General features: G+C 44.9%; 1 protein-coding gene across 1 annotated transcript in view; it reads right to left on the bottom strand.

The window, feature by feature from the left end:
• LOC122802337 (ras GTPase-activating protein 2-like) overlaps window positions 1–24071 on the bottom strand; it is a 1675609-nt gene that overhangs the window by 1341042 nt on the left and 310496 nt on the right. Inside the window, exon 3 of the mRNA XM_044071975.1 lies at window positions 11073–11173. Coding sequence (XP_043927910.1) covers window positions 11073–11173 — 101 coding nt within the window. The remainder of the gene's footprint in view (window positions 1–11072; window positions 11174–24071) is intronic.

The following is a 24071-nucleotide window of genomic DNA, read 5'->3' as shown; positions in this document are numbered from 1 at the left end:
AACAACCTCTGGATATAATCCTCTGCACCCAAGTATCTGTTAATTCTAGCCAGGCTCTCTGGTGCAGGGACAATCTTCCCCAGACTGTATCCAGAGGTGGACAGTCAGGCCTCCATTCAGGTTGGTAGGGCTTAAAGAAAGATTCTTGTGAATCCTGGTTTTGCGGTCCACCTCTGCCACGAGCGTGGCAATGTCCACTGGAGATCCCCCCCTCTGCCTCTGGGGGCACTTCCGCCACATGCATCATGGAATGGACCTTGGAATTTTTTGAACCACATTTTCCAGCCACTCCGTTGATTCCTGGAAAAGGATCTCGGGGGGGGGGGGGGGCTCCTCATGGAAATGGTTGAACCCACAGCTCCTGAGGTTCCTTTCACTATGTTGGAAATTATCTTCATGGAACTAATGGAAACAGCCTGTAGGGTTGCCAGGCGAGAAGTTACTGAATCCTTAACCTCTGCAGATATGGTTCCTGAGAGTATTTGACAACTCTTTGGTCAAATCTCTCTAAAGTCTAACAAAATATGCTAGACAGCTCTGCGATAATGCAAAGGTCATTGAAGCAAAGACACGCTTCCCCAGTCTGTCCATTCCCTGTTGGGGGGGATGGACAGCGGAACTCTCATCAGCTAGTTTCTTCTTTGTGGCCACCATAACGACCATGACATCAGCTGGAACCCCCCCACCAAGACCATCTGCCCACAGGTGGTGCCATTATCCTGTCTGGTCTCTGAGATATTGGCTCAATGGAGTCAGGCTCCTTCCATGCCCACAAGCTCATCAGCAGGTGGTGCCTCCCAGGAAGTAGAAGTCCTGCACCAAAAGCCTCTAGGAGAATGGATTCCTCTGACAAAGGGTTAGAGAATGTCCAGTCACCTCTCAATTTCAGGATCGCTAGTATGTTCCCAAAGGGAACATCTTCAGGAAGTGAACGTGGGGATGCTTCGCCTTCATTGAAATCAGTGTCTTCAGTAATGGACTCCTGTGGGAAGTCTAGGTGCTTCCCCTTGCACGTCCTTTTCCTGGCTACTTCCTCAGTGGGATGTTCTGGGGAAGTCTCAGAGGAGGAAAACAAAATTACTTAGAGAGGAAACCTGAGGTTTCGGTAGAGGCCCACTGATGAGCTTTATGTGAAATGCAGAGAGCAGCCGAAGCTCCAGACACTGGGGCATCATGATGGAATAGGTAGGATGCGAGAAGAAGGCACCAGTCAGGGCTGCCAAAACAGTGAACGCTCTCTTCACAGCCTTGAAACCAGAGCTTAAAGGAGCCAGAGAGAGGCTCTGATCCGAGAAACCTGATCCCCTGTCTCCGATCAGTCGGCACAGCCCCCAAGAAAGAAGCCAGAACTGAACTGTTAAGTGCTGAGGCCCCAAGGAACAGAGACAGCTCCAAAAACTTCTGAGTCAAAAGCTGCACCCCAGACTTGGCAGGCAGCCTTTGGCTCTGACAGCTCTCCTGATTTGAAAAGATAGAATGTCTCAGAGAAGATGTTGGATCCAAAGACATGAAGACCCTCTGATCAGAGACTGACAGATCTGGACAACTGGGATCCTGAAACTCTAAGACAACAGATGGTGTCAGAGGAGGAACTTGTAGGGGTGGTGTGGTGGAAGGTCAGACCACCTGACCTAGAAGGGTAGGTGCCAAGGGAAGACCAATATGCCCCTGAGCCGACCGAATCTTTCTCACCACTCTCTCCACATCTTCTTCTGCGAGACTTCTAGAAGAATGAGCAGAATAAATGGAGGGGTGGGGTGTGCTGGTCTCTGCAAAAAGGTGATGGAAGCTTGTCTGGTATTGGGTCAACCAACTGACATTAGTACAATGACAATAAAGAGTCTCCAAAGGCTGTGTCTGATCCAACTTTGAGCCAGAATTGCAGTATTTGTTTTACAAATCGTAGCATCCGAAGAAGCAGTCAGATCCGAAAGTTTCACTTTTTTTTGATCCGGGGTTGAGACCAGATATTTAGCATTCCATTTCCGTGAGGAGTATGAGAAAGATTTTGACAAGGTGGAAGGCTTTGACTTTAGAGACTGGGATATGGCTCCTCCAAAAGAGGAAGGAAGGAGACCTTTTAATATTAATTTATTTTTATGTTCAGTTAAGGCTTCCAGAATGAATCACTGAGAAACCGAGGCCTCTTCCTGTAAGTGTAATGGACCCAGGCAGTATACACAAAGGGAGTGTGCATCTGAGACAGGCAACTTATGTCCACATTGGGAACATTTCTTAAATCTTGCAGATTTGTCACTCATCACGTAAGTAAATTTCCACAGTAACTATATGTCAAAATTCAATAGTTCAGAAAATGAAAATAGTAAGTAACTTTTTTTTTAAAGGCTGAAGATTGTAAGAACTACAACCAAGTCATACGGAAGAGGGAGATACTAACAATAGTATCCAGCAGTACCAAGTATGAAAGGAGAGTGAAGAAAAACAGACAAATAGATTACAACCCTCAAGTCCAGTAGAGAAGAGGAGGCAAGAAAATACTGACAATGGTATGTCAGAAATATGACAAAGTCGAAGGGAGAAAAGAGGAAGATTGTAAACCACAAACAGTAAACAGTAAGGACTAAAAGGTTACAAGGTAAGATGAGGAGAAAAAAAAGTTTATTGGAAGAATTTTCAAAGAAAAAAACTTTACTTATCGAATACAGCTCAATAGAGACTGGTAGATCGAATACAGCTCAATAGAGACTGGTAGACCACATCCACTATCTAGAAGTGGCAAACAAGATTTGAGGTATTTGGCATGGTGCATTGTGGGTAAATGAGAAGCTCGAGAGACATGGTGGCTCCAAGCTGCAGCATCAGCCAAGTTATATATGACAGATTGTATCCAAACCCATTTGTGAGGATACAATGAAGACTAACAACATCAGATCAAATGCTTAAGAGTCCAAGGTACCCTGTACATCCTGTCATATTTCCTGGGGGCAGGGGGTTGACTATTAGGCAAACTAGATGCAGTGAGGAAAACTTTTTCTAAAGCAGGCAAAATGAAAGGAACAGCTGTGGATTTAGGCATATCCAACTGTAACAAATCATAATACATTTTCTGTGCCATAGGAATTTCATTCTGTTCCTAAGGAAAATATTTCATCTTGCATAAATTCTCAATAAAAGAAATCTTCAAGAGATATTTGAAACCATGCTTTCCTCAGAATCAGAGGTTCAGATAAAGAAATTCCAGAGGTACGACCACTCCCCTGCCTGCTCTTCTGACTAAAAAATCAAAAACAGAAAGAGAGAGAACTATTTTAATTTTCTTGCAAGAAGTAGAGGGCAAAGAAAAAAAAATTGCTCCTTATCAAATCCCAGTAAATTGTCTGTTCATACAGACACAAACAGGAAACTGGAAGGTGTTCTCACTATGTTCACCGTTCCTGCAAAACTCCTTGGAAAATAACCAACCCTTGTTAGACATACTAGTCCCAGATTTGGGTATCCTATCCGGTCTGAGACAAGAACCTTCCCTTGCCTCTTTCCGGAGATCAACAAGAGTGGTTTTCCCTTGCCCAATACAACAGTCACAACAGAAGCAGAGAATGTGGCTATCCCCCAAGTCTTTGGTGGCTGTGAGGACCAGGGGAAAAAGATGAACAGTATTAACAACAAGCTGCCACAACAGTCACCCACCAGCAGCTGAGGTAAAACAAGAGATGGCCTGACACACAAAAACTCCAGTACAGCTTTCTTCTTGCAGTCAGGAGAAGGTTAAACAGTGGAGGCTAGTGGTTGTTCCACAGGTAGGTTGAGAATGAGATCTCAACAATCGGACAGAGAAGCCTGATTGAGTTCGTAAAAGGTAAATCAGAAAAAAAAAAACTGGTTCATTGGTAAGTAAACCACTGACTGTCCCAATAAGCACAGCATCCTCTCCCAAATACAAACACATAGCACCTGAAGAAATATTCTGTCAAAAACAGATTTTTTTAACACAAGTGTGCAAAAGCATTTATATAAAACTCACTTAGAAAAGCAATGACAGTCCCAAATATTTTCATAGCAAAATGGCATATTTCAGTCAGAAAAACACAAGTTTGTCAGAAAAATTGAATTAGTGGAACGTTTCTCCAACTGGGGAACTGTCTGCCCAGTCTTGAAGGATCATTAGCCTACTGACAGTTCAACTGGGCCCTCAAAAGGAGTGCTCTTCAGTGGAAAATAACACTCAGGATATTCCAACTCTGGCTATATATGGAGCCCCTCTCTAGCTCCTGACAGCTGGAAGACACCCTCAAGCTTTGAAAGCTGGACAGTCACAAAGGGTGGCACCCAAATAGCTTAGGCTACTGTAACACTACTCTGTATGTTGAACTTCCATAGATATCCTGGGTACTATGGCAAGCAAGGAACCATTACCCTGCGTATTACAGCAGGCAGGAATCAGCAACATCCTGGGTATGACAGAAGGCTTGAAAGAACATCCTGGGTTACCAAGAATGGCTTGAAACAACAACATCCCGGGCACTACAGCAGGCATGGAACCACACACCCATGGTAACACAGCAGGCTTGCAGCCACAGGCATCATAATTACTATAGCAGGAAAGGAATGACAGACATCATGTGTACTAGAGAAAGCAAAGAACCAGCAATATCCTTGGTACAAGAGCAGGTTTAGAATCATTGTTTTTCCACAGCATAGCATGCATATTAGTAAGGATTGCCACAGCACACTTAAAGTTTGTTTCCAGCTCTGAAATTAACAATGAGCCTGTGTAACAAATGAGGTGCCAATCATACAGCATCAGAATGAAATGATTTACATACAAGTTCAAAGATGAACTCACACAACAGTGTCCTAAACTTTAGGTGCATGCGCATAAGCTGCATTTCACAAATGAGGAGGCACACACGCATACACAGACAAAAAAAAATGAAAGAGTAAAGAAAAGTACAGTTGTGTACCTACCATAAATGTAGATGTTCGAGTGTATTCACTGTTGCAGTCATTACAATTGGGTTATCCTGCTGGCAGGCTACCCGCAGTCGGCCTGAATTCCAAAGTCTAGGTCTGGCGTCGGTTGCTGTCACCTCCTCCCTGACTTCAGTGCGCCAGGGGTATAAAAGATGCAGCCGATGCCATTTTCTTCAGTTTTTCTTGCCCCAGATGTCAGGTGCCCCCAAAAGGGTAGGCTAAAAAAATATGTCAATAAAGCATGCATGCACCAAAGTAAATTATTCCTTCCTCTACAAGCAAATACACCACATAGGTCGTATAGAATAGAGAAGTACAGATAAGTTCCAGCGAAGATAAGGGGGGTGGTGGGTGGGTAACCTGGACTGCAACAGTAAATACACTCGAACATCTACATTTATGGTAGGTACACAACTGTACTATGTTCATCGTGTTTCACTGTTGCAGTCATTACAATTGGGTTGAACCCAAAGCTAAGGTTGGGAGGCTGGAGCTAAATAGGATTAGGAGCGGCTATGAGGACCTGCAGAACTGCAGTGGCAAAGCCTGCCCTGGATTTAGAGTAGAGTGGTAAGTGATAGTGCTTTGTAAAAGTGTGCACTGAACTCCAGGTTGCAGTCTCTAAAATGTCTTTGGTTGGTAGTCCTCTGAGGAAAGCTGCTAACGTGGCTGCTGCTCTGGTTGAATGTGGCCTAATGGTCTTAGGTACTGATTTGCCATGTTGTGAATAGCAGAAACAAATGCAGTGGCCTATCCACTTTGAAATAGTCTGCTTTGAGATAGCCATCCCTTGTGATCCTGCAGCAAATGCCACTAGTAATTGCTCAGTCTTTCTGAAAGCTTTGGTTCTGTCCACGTAGAAGCACAGCTGTCTGTGTATGTCCAAAGAATGCAGAAGTCTCTCACCCTTATTCTGTGGGTTTGGATAAAAGGTAGGTAAGTGAATAGTTTGGTTAAGGGCTACACTGGACACTACCTTAGGCATAAATGTCGGGTTTGTCCTCAGAGAAACCCTATCTGGATGGAAAATGATAAAAGGTTCCAAAGCCATGAGTGCCTGTAGCTCTGAGACTTGTCTTGCAGAGGTTATTGCTAGGAGCAGAGCTGTTTTCCAAGATAAAAATGTTATATCAGCTGTAGCGGCTGGCTCAAAAGGAGGCAGGGTGAGTTTTTCCAAGACATAATTGAGGTCCCATGCAGGTATTGGTGATCTCCTTGGAGGCCTTAAGTTTTTGGCTCCTCCGAGGTACTGCCTTAGTAAAGGATGAGAAAAAATAGGTGGCTCTGTATTGTAATGAGCTGAAATGGCAGAGGCATGAATCTTAATTGATGAAAAGGATAGGTCTTTGTCCAGCATCTCAGTTAAGTATTGCAAAATCTGAGGAATATTTGGTACAATCGTGTCAAATCCTTGTGCCTGGTTCCAAGCACAGAATCTCTTCCATTTTTCAGCATAAGATTTTCTGGTGCTAGGCCTCCTGGCCTCCAAAATAACATCCATCACAGCTTTAGGCAGAGGGGTGTTTTGAATGACTACATTATCCACCATGCTGCCAGATTTAAGGTCTTGAGTTGGTTGTGCAGGACCGGATTGTTTTGTTGGGACAGTAAGTGAGGAATTTGAGGTAATGTCCAGGCTGGGCATTGAGACAGGTTCCTTAGGATTGGGTACCAGTGCTGGTGGGGCCAGTCTGGGGCAATCAGTATCCATTCTGGCTTCTCTTGTCTGACCTTTAGGAGTACCTTGGGGAGGAGGGGCAGTGGAGGAAAGGTATATACTGTTAAGTTTTTCCAGCTGAAAGATAGAGCATCCACTTTCCATGCTTGCTTGTGATAAGTCCTTGTGCAGAATCTCTGTAGTTGGCAGTTGTGAGGGGAGGCAAATAGATCTATGTCCAGGCATCCTCATTTCCTTGTTATCATGCTGAAGATTTGCGGATCCAATTTCCATTCGTGGGGTTCCATGAGGTTTCTGCTTAGTTCGTCTGCCAGAGTATTTACCTTTCCTGGCAGGAATTGTGCCTGCAGATGTACTTGGTTAAGTCAATACTGTGTCCCACAAACTCATGGCTAGTCTGCAAAGGGGATAGGAATGAGTGCCTCCCTGCTATGTACCACATGACTGTGGTACTGTCTGTCTATCAGTAGTTGTCCCGGATGAAGTTGGCCCTTGAAGGCTGTCAGGGCATTCTGAACAGCTAGCATCTCTTTTTGATTGATATGTAGGTGCATTTGGCTTGCGGACCATGTGCCCTGAATACATCTTCCTGTCATGTGGGCCCCCCCAGGCATAATCTGATGCATCTGTTGTTAATGTCTGCCTGGCTGTGGGTAAAGTGAATGGCTGTCCCTTGTTGTGGTGACAGGCCTTTGCCCACCACCAAAACTCCTGTTGCAGGCAGGGAATGAGAGCAATTATTGTTTCCAGGCTGTGGCAATGTGGAGTCCAAACACTTTTTAGATATCATTGAAGTTTCCTCATATGCAGTCTTGCATATGGAATTAGCAGAATGCAGGATGCCATGAAGCCCAAAGCCTGCAGACTTTTTCTTGCAGATAACTGGGCCTTTGTTGCCAACAGTTTGAAATAAGTAGTCAGTTGCCTTTGTTTGTCTGGCGTGAGATAAGCCATCTGGGCAGTTGTATTTAAGCTTGCACCCAGGAATATTCTCTCTTGAGAGGGTACTAGTTTTGATTTCTTTTAGTTTACTGTGTACCCTAGGCATGCTAGTAATCTTTTTACAAACGCTAGATGCTGTAGTAGAATGTCCTTGTTCTCGGCTTGAATGAGGCAGTCGTCCAAGTAAGGATATATTTGCATTCCCTCTGTCTGCAGAATGCAATTACTGGAGCCAGGCATTTTGTGAAGACCTTGGGCACAGTAGATAAGCCAAAGGGCAGTGCAGAGAATTGGCAGTGCATTGAGCCAGCTATGAATCTGAGGTATCTTCTGCGTGATTGTCTGATTGGGACATGCAGGTATGTCTCTTTTAGGTCTAAAGTCACAGGCCAAGTCTGCTTGCCCAGCATGGGCAGAAGCTGCTGCAGAGTCAACATTTTGAATTTTGGAATATCCAGATATATGTTTAGAATAGATAGGTCCAGTATTGGTCTCCAAGCTTTGTCCTTTCTGGGCACCAAGAACAGCCTTGAGTAAAATCCTTGTCCCTGCTCTTGCTCTGGTACTTGCTGAATGGCCCTCATGTCCATGAGGGATGAAACTTGCTTTTGTGCCTTTGCCCATTGATTTTTTGGCAGGTCTGGCAAACCGTGTGCCCTTGGCAGGGTACAAAAGTGAAACTTGTAGCCTTGTGACACTATGTTCAAGCCCCATTTGTCCTGGGTTATTATGTACCAATTTTGATGAAAAAGTGCTAGTTTTCCCCTAAATGTGCTGCCAGAAGATAAGTGCTTGGCTCAGGCAGGGGGAAGTCATTGGGACTGTTTCCTGTATGGCTGAGATTTGTCTTCTCTGCTTTTGGAGGTAGAAGCACCCCATTGTTTAGACCTGTATGTGCCTTGGGGCTGGGATCTGCCTCTAGGGCGTCTGTATCTGCCCCTTTGTGGCCTGTCTGACACTAGAAAGGACCAATTCTTTGTAGGCCAGTGTCTGCTAAATCTTAGAGGCTGTACCTGTAAGAAATCCTTGACTGTTTGCATAGAGTTTGCTTTGTCCTCCATTTTCTTCAACACCTCCTCTGCTTTAACACCAAACAAGGTATCATGCTGTAATGGAGCATCTAATAATTTTGCTTTAACATGATGAGGCAGATTCTGTTCCTCTAACCAAGCACGCCTCCTGATGACAGAACCCGTAACAGCGGCCCTGCAGGAGGCCTCCAGAGAATCAAAACCACATTGCAAAGTATGCTTTCCAACTTGCTCAGCTACATGCAATAAATCCTGCATTTCTTTGTTTTCTGCACATTCAGAATTTATCAACATTTTCTGTTTAAGCAGTGACATAATATACTGCTGATATTTAAGCATATGAAACTGACAAGTTAAAGGCCTTATAGCCAAAGTAGCAGAAGTGTAAATCTTTTTTCCCCATCTGTCCAGTGCCCTAGAATCCCTGTCAGGGGGGTAGGGTTTTTTGCAGTGGAAGCCTTGACCCCTTTGGGACCCTGAGAGATCATTTCTGGGTCAGCAGCAGGGTTTTTAAAAAGAAATTTATGTGAATCAGGAACCCTGCAGTATCTGTCTGGCTTAACAGGAGCTGGAAGCAAGGAGTCAGGAGTCAGACTGGACTCTGAAAAAACATCATCTACAATGTCTAACACAGGTGGAATAGCAAGGGGCCTGTGCTAAGGTAGTAAAAGGAAGTCTCTGAGCCTTTTCTTAGATTCAGAATAATCTTGGCTCTCCCAGTGGAAATGCTCCCTCATGGTATGCAGTTTCCCCAAAAGAATAATCCTCCGGAGGAGAGGTTGAAGGGATAGATTCTACAGCATTAGAATCCTCATAGGGAGGAAGAGAGTATTCCTGATCAGAAGAGGAATCAGATGAAATGGAAACCTGATCTGAAGATTCATATTCTGTCTCTTGCCTAGGCCTTTTATCAGGAGGGGGATGGGAACCCTTGATCAAAGTAATTAGGTCTTCGGCCATTTTGAGCATCTGTTTTTTTAGGCATGGAGGCCTGCCCATGGGGCTGTTGTACTTGTTTCTTTTGTCTTTTTCTGTGCGTTTCTTGTGAATTGCGGTAGTCAGATGGCTATCCGACGACATTGTGTAATTAAATCTTCTGCCAAAATAGTGAAATGCAAAATCTTACCGACGCTTAATAGTGCATTGGTTAAATCTAGCACAGAACCAACAATCAACAACGTCGTGATCAGGGCCTAGGCAAGGAATAGAGTAGGAATGAAAGTCCTTATGAGGTATTTGCTTCCCACAAGAAATACAATTATTAACTTTTTCTGACATCGGTCTGGAGCAAGAAAAAAGTTTCCCCAATGGGGTACTTAGCTTTTAATGAAGACTTCGAATCTGAAATTCGAAAATGAAAATCTCAGGAGTCGGCCGACCGGCACTTGCGAACTGCTTTTGCTTCGGCACCGCGCAGCAAGAAAGACTGAAGAAAATGGCGTCAGCTGCATCTTTTATACCCCTGGCGCACTGACGTCAGGGAGGAGGTGTCAGCAACCGCCACCGGACTTAGACTTTGGAATTCAGGCCAACTGCGGGTAGCCTGCCAGCAGGATAACCCAATTGTAATGACTGCAACAGTGAAACATGATGAACATCACGTAGTCACTATCTAAAGTTTTTTTTTTCTTTGCTTTTCTTTACCCCTCCTTGAAAAAAGAAATAAAAACTTTACCCTTAATTCCAATAATTACATTTTAAGATTTATTTAAGAAAAAGAATTCTGTTCTGCTTTTGGAGAAATAAACTGTTTACTCTTTGGTCCCCTTATCCTAGGGCAGTGGTTTGTGCTTGAATGTTACTTGTTTTAAGTATGCAGAAACAGAATGCATAAGTGCCACAGATCTTTTGGTGTGAGTTCACGTTTTCTCATCACATATCATAAGCTTGAACAAAGAAGGCTCAAGTACCAACATAATTTCTGTCAGCTATGCAACAGACTTGACTTATGTAAATCTAAGCTACAAAACAACCCTTACAGTCTTCATACCATTACCATGAAATAAATAATAAGCATAATATCAGAGCAGTTTTTAAAACCATGGAATGAAAGGGACTAGCCAAATTATTAAAGATGCTATACAAACAGCAAAACTATAAGAAATGCCAGCCTAATAACACAAACTGAACATCAATTAAAAACTGTGTGTGTGTGTGTGTGTGTGTGTGTGTGTGTGTGTGTGTGTGTGTGTGTGTGTGTGTGTGTGTGTGTGTGTGTGTGTGTGTGTGTGTGTGAGAGAGAGAGAGCTCTGTAAAACATTTTTTTTTTACAAAAGTAGAAAAATATTTGCAAAGGAATACAGCAGATACATATCGGAGGCACTTATAAAGGCATATATACTAGACAGCTTAGCACAGTAACAAAACAGTACAGCAGAACAATATACATTCTTATCTAGCATAATAATGCCTAGTTCCTCCCAAAATTATGTTTCATTAGGTTTGACAATATTTACTGTGTATCAATAATTGTATATTTTCATTCTTACCTATAGGTATACTCTGGAAAACCCCTTTGTCATAAATATAAAAGGCCAGACACTGGAAATGCCGCGGAATCTCAAAGTAATAATCTTCACCATAAAATGGGCTGCAAAACAATAAATAAATTATTAACATAAAAAACAGCCTATAGCTGAGCAGCTCTAGACTACCCACAGTACAAAATGTAGCAAAGTCAAAAGACTAGGGTTACACATGGCACTCAGCCTCACTAATGGTCCACTATCAGAAACTCACAATTAACGAACACTGCCCTGCTGAATCAGGTCAGCTTAAAATACAACTGTTAGGTTTTCATTAACAAATGCATTTACAATTTTACAAAACAATCCTTGTTGACAAATATGCGACTGGGCTGCATGACTGGTCACAGCAAATTTTCAAAAATTGTAAGAGGAAGTGATTTTATGGAACATGTTACAATTGTTTAACAGCAGCCCTGATCTTTGTTCAAAGGCTAAATTTCATTACGGTATGTTTAATTCTTGTATCACCTGTGTTGGCCTACCTTTTAAGGGATGTAAAGAACATCCCTGACACACAGTGCAAAGACCATTTATAAAGTACAGTTGTGTAAGAAAGTACAGTTGTGTACATTTACCATAAATGCAGATGTTTGTCTTGCAGTCATCACATTTGGGTTATCCTTGCCAGGGTAGCCCTTGGCCAGCCTGAACACCAGAGACTTAGTATTTCTGCGTCATTTGCTGTCGCTTGAGGACTGACATCAGGTTGTCAGTGGTATAAAGGAAGGCAGCAGACGCCATTACATCAGTTTTTCTTACCCTAACCTGTCAGGAGCCCCCAAAGTAGGATGCCAGGTTCTGGTGGAAGAACCCCACCAGTGGAAAATAAATACCAATATGTCCTTTGTAAGGAAAAGAGAACAAAAAGGAATAAAGGCAACAAAAAATAAAAAAGGGGGATGGAGGAAGGGAAACCAGGACTGCAACAGTGAAGACACTCTAACATTTACATTTATGGTAAGTGTACACAACTGTACTATGTTCTTTGTGTTTCACTGTTGCAGTCATCACATTTGGGTAAGCAGAGGAAAAGGGTGGAGGCAGTCAAGGAGGCTAGGGGCTGGCTAGGATGCCCTGCAAGACTGCAGAGGCAAACCCTGCCCTGGATTTGGAGAAGAGAGGCAGGTGGAATGCTTGGTAAAAGTATGAACAGATGTCCAGGTGGCAGCCTCCAGGATGTCCCTGGTGGGGACCCCTCTGAGGATAGCTGCAGAGGTGGAGACTGGTCTGGTGGAGTGTGTCCTTACCCCTTAGAGGAGAGGCTTGCCATGCTGTTTGTAGCAAAAATGGATGCAGTGTGCTATCCATTTGGAAATGGTTTGCTTGGAGATGGCTTTGCCTTCTGCCTCTGAAGCAAAGCTTACCAGCAATTGGTCAGACTTTCTGAAGGGTTTAGTCCTGTTCAGATAGTATTTGAGCTGTCTGTGCACATCTAGAGAGTGCAGAATCCTTTCCCCCTTGTTTTGGGGGTTAGGAAATAAGGTGGGCAATTGAATGGATTGGTTGACAGCCACACTGGAAACCACCTTGGACATGAAGGATGGGTTAGTTCTGAGGGATACCCTGTCTACATGGAAGATGAAGGGTTCCACAGCCATGAATGCATGCAGCTCAGAGACTCTTCTGGCTGAAGTGATGGCCAGGAGGAAGGCAGTCTTCCAGGACAGAAATTTTAGCTCTGCAGAATAAGCTGGTTCAAAAGGAGGCAAGGTGAGCTTTTCCATGACAAAGTTAAGGTCCCAAGCTGGTGTTGGTGCCCTTCTGGGGGGGCCTCAAGTTGCTAGCCCCTATGAGGGACTGTTTAATCAGAGGGTGCAAGAAGACAGGCTGCTCAGTGGGAAAATGAGCAGAAACAGCAGAGGCATGAATTTTTATAGAGGAGAAAGACAGGCCACTGTGCAGTAGGTCAGCTACATAATCCAGGATGAGAGGGATGGAAGGCTTTGCCGTACTGGTCCCCTTAGCCTGGATCCAGGTGCAGAACATTTTCCATTTATCTACATAAGACTTACTGGTGCTAGGGCATCTGGCCTCTCGGATGGCAGATTGGTCAGGGGTTAGGGAATAAGCCAAGCTGCCAAACCAAGCGTCTGCAATTGGGGGTGCATGAATTCCACTTCCCTCTGGTTTAGGAGGTTTGGAATCTGAGGATGATTCCATGGAGGCAGCAGGGACAGGTTGCACAGCAAGGGGTACCAGTGCTGTCTGGGCCAATCTGGAGCTATGAGAATGGTCTTTGGTTTTTCCTCCCTTATTTTGAGCAGTACCCTGGGAATGAGAGGTAGGGGTAGGAAAGGCAGAGACCGATAGACTGACCCATGGGAAGTACAGGGCACCCACTTTCCAAGCCATGCAGTGATGCTTCCTGGTGCAGAATTTGCTGAACTGATGGTTAGTGTGAGAGGCAAACAGGTCAACCTCCAGGGTTCCCCATTTCTGACTTAATAGGAAGAAGGTACTTCTGTTGAGCTACCATGCATGTGGGTCCAAAAGCTTTCTGCTTAAACTGGTCTGCCAGGGAGTTGAGAGAGCCTGGTAGGTACTGTGTTAACAGGTGTATTTCATGGATGAGGCTGTGAGCCAAGGGTCATGGCCAGCCTGCACAGCGGGAAGGAGTGAGTCCCTCCCTGCTTGTTGATGTACCACATCACAGTGGTGTCTGTTTTGATCAGGAGAACCCCTGGAGAGAGAAAGGGTTTGGAAGCTATCAAGGCATGCTGCACAGCTATCATCTTTTTTGACTGATGTGCAAGAGGATTTGCTGTGGGTTCCATTGGCCCTGTATGCACCTGCTGTCCAGGTGTGCACCCCAAGCATAGTCTGATGAGTCTGTTGTGAGGGTCTGGGTGGCAGGGTGTGGGAAGAAGGGCAGTCTCTTGTTGTGGGAGCAGGCTGTTGCCCACCAAAGAAATTCCTTCCTCAGGCAAGGAATAATAGGCAGAAGAGTTTCCAGATTTTGAGAGTGTTGACACCAACGACTCTAGGTACCATTGAAGTTTCCTCATATGCAGTCTGGCATATGGAATGAGGAGTATGCAAGATGCCATGAACCCAGGGCTTGCAGGATTTTCCTTGCAGAAAGCTGTGGCCTGGTGGCCAGTTGGGAGAAGTAAGATGACAAGAAAATTTGTTTCTCTGGTGTAAGGTATGCCATCTGGGATGCTGCATCCAGACTTGCTCCCAGGAAGATTATCCTTTGGGTGGGTACCTGTTTGGATTTCTTTTTGTTGATTGTGTACCCAAGGGAGGTTAGTAGGTGTTTTACAAAGGCCAGGTCTTTGAGCAGCTTTTCCTGGTTGTTTGCCTGAATGAGGCAGTCGTCTAAGTAGGGGTAAATTTGAATATTTCTTTGCCTACAAAAGGCAATGGCCAGAGCCAGGCACTTTGTGAAAACTCTGGGAGCAATAGATAAGCCAAAGGGAAGCGCAGAGAACTGAAAGTGTTCAGATCCTGCCTTGAAGCTGAGATACTTTCTGCAGGACTCCCCGATAGGAATGTGGAGGTAGGCCTCTTTTAGGTGCAGGGTGGCTAGCCAAGTGTCCTTGGTGAGCATGGGTAGCAGCTGCTGGTGGGTGAGCATTTTGAATTTTGGGATCACCAGGAAGGTGTTTACGATGGATAGATCGAGGATGGGGCACCAGGTGCCCTCTTTTCTGGGCACCAGAAATAGTCTGGAGTAGAAGTCTTGGGCTATCTGTTGTGCAGGAACATACTCTACTGCTCACAAGGAGAGCAGAGAATGGATTTGCTTTTGAGCCTCTACCCAATGACTTGGTGGTAGATCTGGGAACTCTTTTGGGGTTGGAAGGGTGTGGAAGGAAAATGTGCACCTGAGACACAATATTCAGAACCCATTGGTCCCTGGTAATGGTGGCCCAGGTGCTTGAGTGAAAGGAGAATTTTCCTCCAAGGGGTATGTGAAGGTGGGCAGAGGAGAGGACTGGAGGAGGTGAGTCATTGTGAGTTCTTACCATAAGGTGGTGGCTTAGAACTCCCTGGTTTTGAAGTGGAGATATTCCACTTCTTAGATCTCTGCAACCCATGGGGGGCTGCTGTCTGGGGGGGTCTGTTTCCATGGGGCCTAGGTTGACCTTGTTTACTCAGAGCAAGAAAGGACCAGTGTTTGGAGGGGAAATGCCTGCTGAACCTAGGGGGCTGGACCTGTAAGAAATTTTTAACTGTCTGCATAGATTTTGCTTTTTCTTCCATCTTTTTTATGACCTCTTCTGCTTTAGTGCCAAATAAGTTATCTTTGTGCAATGGTGCATCCAACAATTTTGATTTGACATGGTCTGGCAGGGTTTTTTCCTTTAGCCATGCATGTCTTCTAATGACAGATCCAGTGACTGTTGCCCTGCAAGAAGCTTCTAGGGCGTCAAAACCACAGTACAAAGTGTGTTTAGTCACTTGTCTTGCAGAATGCATTAAGCCTTGTAAATCTTTAGATTCTGTCCATTCAGGAAAGGAGGACATTTTTTGTTTTAGGAGTTCCAAGGTATGTTGTTGATATTTAGGCATATGGAACTGACAATACTGCCCTGATAGCAAGAGTAGCCGAGGTGTATACTTTTTTATCCTGTCTAGTTCTTGGGAATCCCTGTCTAAGGGGGGTGGGATTCTTAGCAGAGATTGCTTTAATCCCTTTTGGCCCTTGAGAAATGACCTCAGGATCAGCTGTTGGATTTTTAAACAGATACCTGTGAGAGTCAGGGACTCTGTAGTACCTGTCTGGTTTTCTGGGAGCAGGAGGGAGGGTGTCTGGAGTCGAGCTGGATTCAAGGAAAACATCATCTACCACATCTAGGACTGGAGGGATGGCTAAGGATCTGTGTTGTGGAAGATCCAGGAACTCTCAGAGTCTCTTTTTTTGACTGAGGGTAGTCTTGACTCTCCCATTGGAAGTGCTCCCTTAAGGTATGCAAGGTTTCCCCAAAGGAAAAATCTTCTGGGGGAGAGGCTGAAGGACTGGACTCCTCCTATGTGGAGAGGGGTTGCATGTCTTCATAGGCAGATGCATAGGATTCATCTGACTCTTGTTCAGACAAAATTACTGGAGGCGGATCTCCTTTCCTTTCTGAGGGAGTAGCTTGGTTTCCCCTAATCAGTAAGATAAGGTCTTCTGTCATTTTAAGCATTTGAGACAGAGGCAAGGGAGCAGGCGCCTGAGATTGGGTAGTCAGTTTCTAGGGTATGATTCGACCTCTGGGCCTAAGGAAAGTACAGTTTTGTACCTACCATAAATGTAGATGTTCGAGTGCTAATACAGCTGCAGTAATCACAGATGGGTTTTCAGCAGTCAGGCGGTCCCTCGGTCGGCCGAATTCCAAAGTCTTGGTCCGGCGTCGGTTGTCGTCGCTTACTCTTCTGACGTCAGGAAGGCCAGAGTATATAAGACACAGCCGACGCCATGTTCTTCAGTCTTTCTTGCCCCAGATGTCAGGTGCCCCCAAAAGGAAGGCAATACATAAGTAAAGCTTATCCACATATGCAAGCAATGCAAAGTAATGCAAAATCAGTGCAAGCAAGCAAATAAAACATAACAGGATAACCCAGTCAGGAGGTATGAAGAGGTTGTTAGGCCCCATGCCCTAACCAAGAGGGGAAGGAGGGAGGAAACCTGTACTGCAGCTGTATTAGCACTCGAACATCTACATTTATGGTAGGTACAAAACTGTACTATGTTCATCGTGCATACAGCTGCAGTAATCACAGATGGGTAGAGTCCCAAAGCTATGCATAGGGTGGTAGGTACTATGAGGAACTGGGTTGAGCCAGAATGCCCTGCAAAACAGCAGTGGCGAAGCCTGCTCTTGTTCTGGAGTATAAGAGCAGGTGGTAGTGTTTTGTGAAGGTATGTACAGAACTCCAAGTGGCTGCCTCCAAAATATCCTTAGTAGGCACACCTCTGAGGAAGGCTGTAGAGGTGGCTGTGGCCCTGGTGGAGTGAGATCTGATACCAGTAGGGACAGATTTCCCATGATAGGAGTAACAAAATCGTATGCAGTGGCCAATCCACTTGGAAATGGTCTGTTTGGTAACTGGTTTCCCTTGAGCCCCTACGGCATAGGACACAAAAAGTTGTTCTGATTTCCTGAAGGACTTTGTTCTGCCCAAATAGTAACGTAGCTGCCTATGGATGTCTAAAGAGTGAAGCAGCCTTTCCCCTTTGTTTTGAGGGTTAGGATAAAGGTAGGTAGGTGTATGGCTTGGTTTAAGGCTACCCTGGATACCACTTTTGGCATAAAAGATGGATTAGTCGAAGGAAACCCTATCCTGATGGAAGATGAGGAAGGGCTGCACCGCCATGAGGGCCTGTAGTTCAGAAACCCTACGAGCTGAAGTGATGGCCAGAAGGAAAGCTGTTTTCCAGGACAAATATTGCAGATCTGTTGAGGCAGCAGGTTCAAAGGGAGGCGATGTTAATTTTTCTAGTATGTAATTAAGGTCCCAGGCTGGTATTGGTTGCTTCCTTGGAGGTCTTATATTCTTAGCCCCTCTGAGGAACTGCCGTAAGAGAGGGTGAGAGAATAAAGGAGGATCCGTGTTGTATTCTGCAGAAATGGCTGAGGCGTGTATTTTAATGGAAGAAAATGAAAGTCCACTGTTCAGCAGTTCAGCTAGGTACTGTAAAACCTGAGGCAAGTTCAATTTTCTAGGGTCCGGTCTTCTTTTCTCATTCCAGCAGCAAAACCGCTTCCATTTTGCAGAGTAAGCTTTTCTTGTAGATGGTCTTCTGGCCTCCAAAATGACATCCTTCACCTCCTTGGAGAGTAGAGTCTGATGTGGTGTTAAGGAATTTTCCAAGCAGCGAGGTTGAGTGTTTTTAGCTGACTGTGAAGGGTTTTGTAGCTGTTCTGCATCAGCAGAAGAGGTATTAAAGGCAGGGACCAGGGAGGAGTATGTGTTAGGCTCCTCAGGAGTGGATACCAGTGTTGCCTTGGCCAGTCTGGAGCAATCAGTATCATCTTCGGTTTGTCTGTTCTTGCTTTCAAAAGCACCTTGGGCAGAAGAGGCAGGGGTGGGAATGCATAAACTGTCCATGTTGCCCAACTGAATGAAAGGGCGTCCACTTTCCAGGCCTTTGGATGGAAGGTCCTTGAACAAAACCTTTTCAATTGATGGTTCCTGTGGGGGGCAAAAAGATCTATGTCTGGCCTTCCCCACGCTTGGATTATCTCCGTAAACACCTGTGGATGCAGCTTCCATTCGTGTGGATCTGTCATATTCCTGCTCAGAGTGTCTGCCAGTGTGTTTTCCAGTCCTGGCAAGTACTGTGCTTGAAGTTCGAATTGTCTTTCCAGAGCCAAGTTCCAAAGAGTCATGGCTAGTCTGCACAAGGGGTATGAGTGTGTTCCTCCTTGTTTGTTTATGTACCACATTACTGTGGTGTTGTCTGTTCTTATCAGTAATTGTCCTGGCTGCAGGAAGTCCTTGAAAGCTGTAATTGCATTTATTACTGCTAGCATTTCTTTTTGATTGATGTGAAGGTGCTTTTCCTTTTGTGACCATCTGCCCTGAATGCACCTGTCCTTCATGTGCGCCCCCCCCAGGTGTAATCTGAGGCGTCTGTGGTTATGACTTGTTTTGCTTGAGGCTTGCAGAATGGAAGGCCTGTGTTTACTTGACATGCTTGGGCCCACCATAGAAATTCCTTTTGCAGACATGGAATTATTGGTATAATTGCTTCAAGCTGTGACTGTGTTGAGACCATAGGTTTTTTAGGTACCATTGAAGTTTCCTCATATGCAGCTTTGCACATGGGATTAGCAGAATGCAAGATGCCATGAATCCCAGAGCCTGCAGGATTTTCCTTGCAGTAAGCCTGGTACTTTTTGCTAGTGTTTTGTAGTACTGAGATAATTGCCCTTGTTTTTCTGACGTAAGGTATGCCATCTGGGTGTTTGTGTCCAAGCTGGCACCCAGGAAGGTTATTTTCTGAGATGGTGTTAGCCTTGATTTCTCCTTGTTGATGGTGTATCCCAGAGAAAGCAGTAACCGTGTCACATATGCCAGATGTTCCAGTAGTATTTGTTTGCTGTCCGCTTGGATCAGGCAGTCGTCCAGATAAGGGTAAATTTGCATCCCTTGAAGTCTGCAATAGGCGATCACTGATGCCAGGCACTTGGTGAATACTCTGGGCGCAGTAGATAAGCCAAAGGGCAATGCAGAGAATTGATAGTGGATTGAACCTGCAAGAAATCTGAGGTATCTTCTGCAGCTTTGTCTGATTGGGACATGCAGGTATGCCTCCTTGAGGTCCAATGTTACCAGCCAAAACTCCTTGCCCAGCATGGGAAGAAGTTGCTGTAATGTGAGCATCTTGAATTTTGGTACGAGTAGAAATGTGTTTAGGATGGATAAGTCCAGAATGGGTCTCCAGTCGGTTCCTTTTCTTGGAACCAGGAAGAGTCTTGAATAAAAACCTTGACCTTGTTGGTGCGTAGGTACCTTTTGTATAGCTCTCATGTTTAGGAGCTTTGAAATTTGCAGTTGTGCCTCTACCCTTTGATTTTGTGGTAGGTTTGGCATGCCTCTCATTTTTGGAAGAGTGTGAAATTGAAATGTGTAGCCTCTGTTTATAATGTCCAGAATCCATTTGTCTGTTGTGACAATATGCCAATTGTTTGCAAATAATGCTAGTTTCCCTCCCAAAGGTGCTGCCAGCTGAGACTTGCTTGGCATGGAAATGAGGGAGTCATTGGGTTTGCTTCCTGTATTGTTGCGCACTGTCTTCACCACCTCTTGGTGCTGGAGATTGCCATTGTCTGCCTCTATATGATCCTTGTGATTGCCCTCTGCCCCCCTGAGCGTCTGTATCTACCTCTTTGGGGCTTGTCAGTGGCTGGAAAAGACCAGTTTTTGAAGGCCAATTCCTGCTAAATCGTGGTGGCTGGACCTGTAAGAAAGCTTTCACAGTTTGCATAGATTTTTCTTCCATTTTTCGTAGTATATCCTCAGCATTAGTACCAAAAAGTACATCCTTTTGTAAAGGAGCATCAAGAAGTTTAGCTTTCACATGATCAGGCAAATTTTGTTCCATAAGCCAGGCATGTCTGCGAATGACTGATCCTGTAGCAGCCGCTCTACTGGAGGCCTCTAGGGCATCATAACCACATTGTAAGGTGTGTTTACCCACTTGTTCCGCACTATGCATCATATCCTGTAACTCTTTTAAATCTGGTTGTTCAGGTTGAGACATTTTGTTTTTTAATTGTGATAACAGGAACTGTTGATATTTAATCATATGAAACTGGCAGTTTAAGGCCCTCATGGCTAGGGTGGCCGAGGTATATAGCTTCTTACCCCACCTTTCTAGAGATCTAGATTCCCTTTCTGCAGGAAGTGGATTCTTGGCAGTGGAGGCCTTTAATCCCTTAGGGCCTTGTGAAATGGTTTCAGGGTCAGCATTATGGCCTTTGTAAAGAAATTGGTGAGAACTGGGTACTCTGTAATATCTATCAGGCTTTACTGGTGCAGGAGGCAGAGAATCAGGATTAAGACAAGCCTCGAATAGACATCATCCAGTACCTCCAAAACAGGGGTATAGCCAGAGGTCTGTGCTGAGGTAACCAAAGAAATTCCCTAAGTCTTTTCTTGGAATCTGAAAAGTCTTGGCCTTCCCAATGGAAGTGTTCCCTCAAGGTGTGCAAGGTTTCCCCAAAAGAAAAATCCTCAGGGGGGGATACAGAAGGAATGGACTGTTCTGCATCCGAATCCTCAAAAGGGGAGTAAGAGTGTTCCTCTGCATCAGAATGCTCTGATAAAATGGATCCCTGATCAGAAGAGGGGGATTCTTCCTCCACTCTGGGTCTCTTGTCAGGAGGGGGCTGAGAACCTCTGATGAGAGTTATTAGATCCTCAGCCATTTTAAGCATCTGTTTCTTAGGCATGGGTCCAGGAGATGGGCCTTGAGCAGCAGGCCTAATGTGATGCCTGATGCCTGGCTGCTTTGGATTTAGTAAAGGCCTTAATAGAAAAAGAAGATGAAGGCCTAAATACACCATGGGTGGAAGTGGATCTGTCCACATTAGTAGGCTCGACATAAGCTGGGGCTTCAGTTGTAGTCTGGGAAATGGCCGATGACCCAGTGGTCTCGGGTACAGAAGACACCGCCAAAGGAGTGTCGTCGGTAGTCAAGGACTGCAAAGGCGTCTCGCTGAGAACCGGACCACGTGTAGCCTTTTTCGGCGTGGTGTCAGTGGAGACCGCGTGTCGGTCCTTTTCCTTGCGTTTTTTGGATAAAATGGTAGTCGGAGAATCCGACGACATTTTATAGTCAAAAACTCTACCAAAAAAGTGTTGGGCGAACTCCGCCCGACGCTTGATAGTGCGTTTATTGAAGGTAGCGCAAAAGCGACAGCCCGAGACGTCGTGGTCTGGGCCCAAACAAGGTATGCACAGGGAATGGAAATCCTTATGCGGTATTTGCTTCCCACAAGAAATACAATTATTAACTTTTTCTGACATCGGTCTGAGGCAAGAAAAGTTTCCCCAACGGGGTACTTAGCTTTAATGAAGACTTCGGTTCCAAATATTTTCGTAAATCAGGAGCTGGCCGACCGGCACTTGCGAACTGCTTCTGCTTCGGGCACCGCGCGGCAAAAAAGACTGAAGAACATGGCGTCGGCTGTGTCTTATATACTCTGGCCTTCCTGACGTCAGAAGAGTAAGCGACGACAACCGACGCCGGACCAAGACTTTGGAATTCGGCCGACCGAGGGACCGCCTGACGGCTGAAAACCCATCTGTGATTACTGCAGCTGTATGCACGATGAACATCTAGGTTGTTTTCGAAAGAACGGTAGTCACGAAAGAAGGCATTGGTTTATGTCAGGATTCGATGTTGCGAAGGACTTCTACAGAAGCCGGTGAATGCACAGCGGCTCTGGACCCATCCAAGGTAGAGACGGCCACAGGATCCTTAGACGAAAAAGAGTTCTGCGGCATACCAGACTCCAAAAGGGTCTTGGTAGTGGCCTGCGAATTAGCTGAAGTGGGCATCAGGGTCTGTGAAAGCACCTCACTGAGTTCTGGAGGACTGACGACCAGCTTAACGGAAGAGTCATCAGAAGGTTTGGTCCTGCGCAGTGTGTCCTTGTCTGTCTTTATGCTTTTTCAGAAGATCTGCTGTCGGATGGCTTACCGAAGCCATATCGGAATTTGAGGACTGTAAACGGAAATATCTGGCTACAATGAGGGCCTGACGACGAATAGTTCTGGCGTTAAAGCACAGAAGCAACAATGAGGGACATCATGGTCTGGGCCTAAACAAGTGAAGCAGTAAGAGTGGAAGTCTTGGTGTGGTATTTGCTTTCTACAGGCAAGACAATAACTTTTTCTGACATCGGGTAGTGTACAAAAAAAGGATCCCCATTGGGGCGCTTAGCTTTCAAAGACTTCAACTTCAATTCGGAAACGAAAACTCAGGTAGCAGCCGACCGGCACTCGCACAAACTGCTTCTGCTTCGGGCTCCACGGCAAGAAAGACTGATGTAGTGGCATCGGCTACCTACCTTTATACCACTGCTGACCTCACATCAGTCCTCAAGCAACAGCAACTAACGCAGAAATACTAAGTCTCTGGTATTCAGGCCGGCCGAGGGCTACCCTGGCAGGGATAACCCAAATGTGACGACTGCAACAGTGAAACATGAAGAACATCTTACCATAATAGTAGATGTCCTACTGATCACTACTGAAGTATTCCTCACACATGGATTATCACAGCTGTCATCCAGCTGCAGTACAAAAGCTTTAACAGCCCAGAATTGCATGTTCACAGAGTGACCTCAGCTCACAAGCATAAGGGTATATAAGCAGATAAACAAGTGTAATTCCTCCAACTAATTCCAAGCCAGTGGCCAGAACATCCCTGAGACAGAAAGCTGGTCAGCTAGGGAGGACATAGAATGAAGTTGTAAAAAAGCCCCCTTGGTTCTAGGGTCTTTCCCACAAAATAGAAATTAAGGGAGTAAGATGGAGAAAGGAGATGATAAACATATAGAGGGGAAAGAAGCTGGGAAGGAATATTTCAACAGTGATCAGTGGGACATCTACTGTTATAGTAAGTTCTTACACAACTATATTATGTCCTGAGTTAAATCATTGTTGCAGGTTGGTTAAAAGGTAGTAGAACTGTCCAAGAGGCCAGATAGGACTGAACTAGTGAAAGCAGCTCTGGACTTTTGAAAAGGTATCAATTATGTTAATCTGACCATATATCTCATTTCCTCTCTACTTTCACTGGCTTATGTGAGTAATAACAAAATCATCATTTTTGAAATCCCTCCCCTTCAACAATTTAAATTTATTGGCTATCTTACTGTATTCCATAGTACCAGAATACAAAAGTGACCACCCCTTTCAATCCATCTTGCTATTTTAAAAATAGTAACTCTCCACTAAACCTTAACTTTTTAAACAGGTAAAACTTAAGTTACCTACTTTCACATCTAACTTCTCTAGTGCACACTGCAGTGTGCATTTTTTTTTTCATCTTACCTTTAAGCATCCCTGTGACTAGCACTTTCTCTAATACCTGCTGGAAAGCACTAGGAAGCCTTAAACTGATACAAGCACTCAACTCTCCTTGTTAATAAGGAGAAATTAATAGTAGGCACTAAACAGCCTATAATTGCAAAGTACCTTGCTAAGGTAAGGGAAAACAGCTCCGGTACTTTACAAAAAAAAAAAAAAAAAAAAGCAAAAACCAGGCATGTCCAAGGGTCAGCTTCGGGTGATTTCTCCTGTCCACCTGGTGAATCTGGGCATACTGTGGCAATGCAGCAATTGCCTCATGTACACAGACAACCCTCTCCTCCTACCACCCAACACTACAACCTGTGAGAGATGCACTTACATAGCCAAAATGGAAGCAAAGCTCTCTCCACCCAAGATTGTGCTAGACAGTCAAGAGGAGAAGGTTAACACCCACACTACACCTCAAGCAACACATAGCCC

This window comes from Protopterus annectens, chromosome 5.part0, assembly GCF_019279795.1.
Source record: "Protopterus annectens isolate FY-2018-M chromosome 5.part0, PAN1.0, whole genome shotgun sequence".
Taxonomy (NCBI): domain Eukaryota; kingdom Metazoa; phylum Chordata; order Ceratodontiformes; family Protopteridae; genus Protopterus; species Protopterus annectens.
Note: the sequence above shows the minus strand (reverse complement) of the source record. Positions and strands in the feature narration are given on the sequence as shown.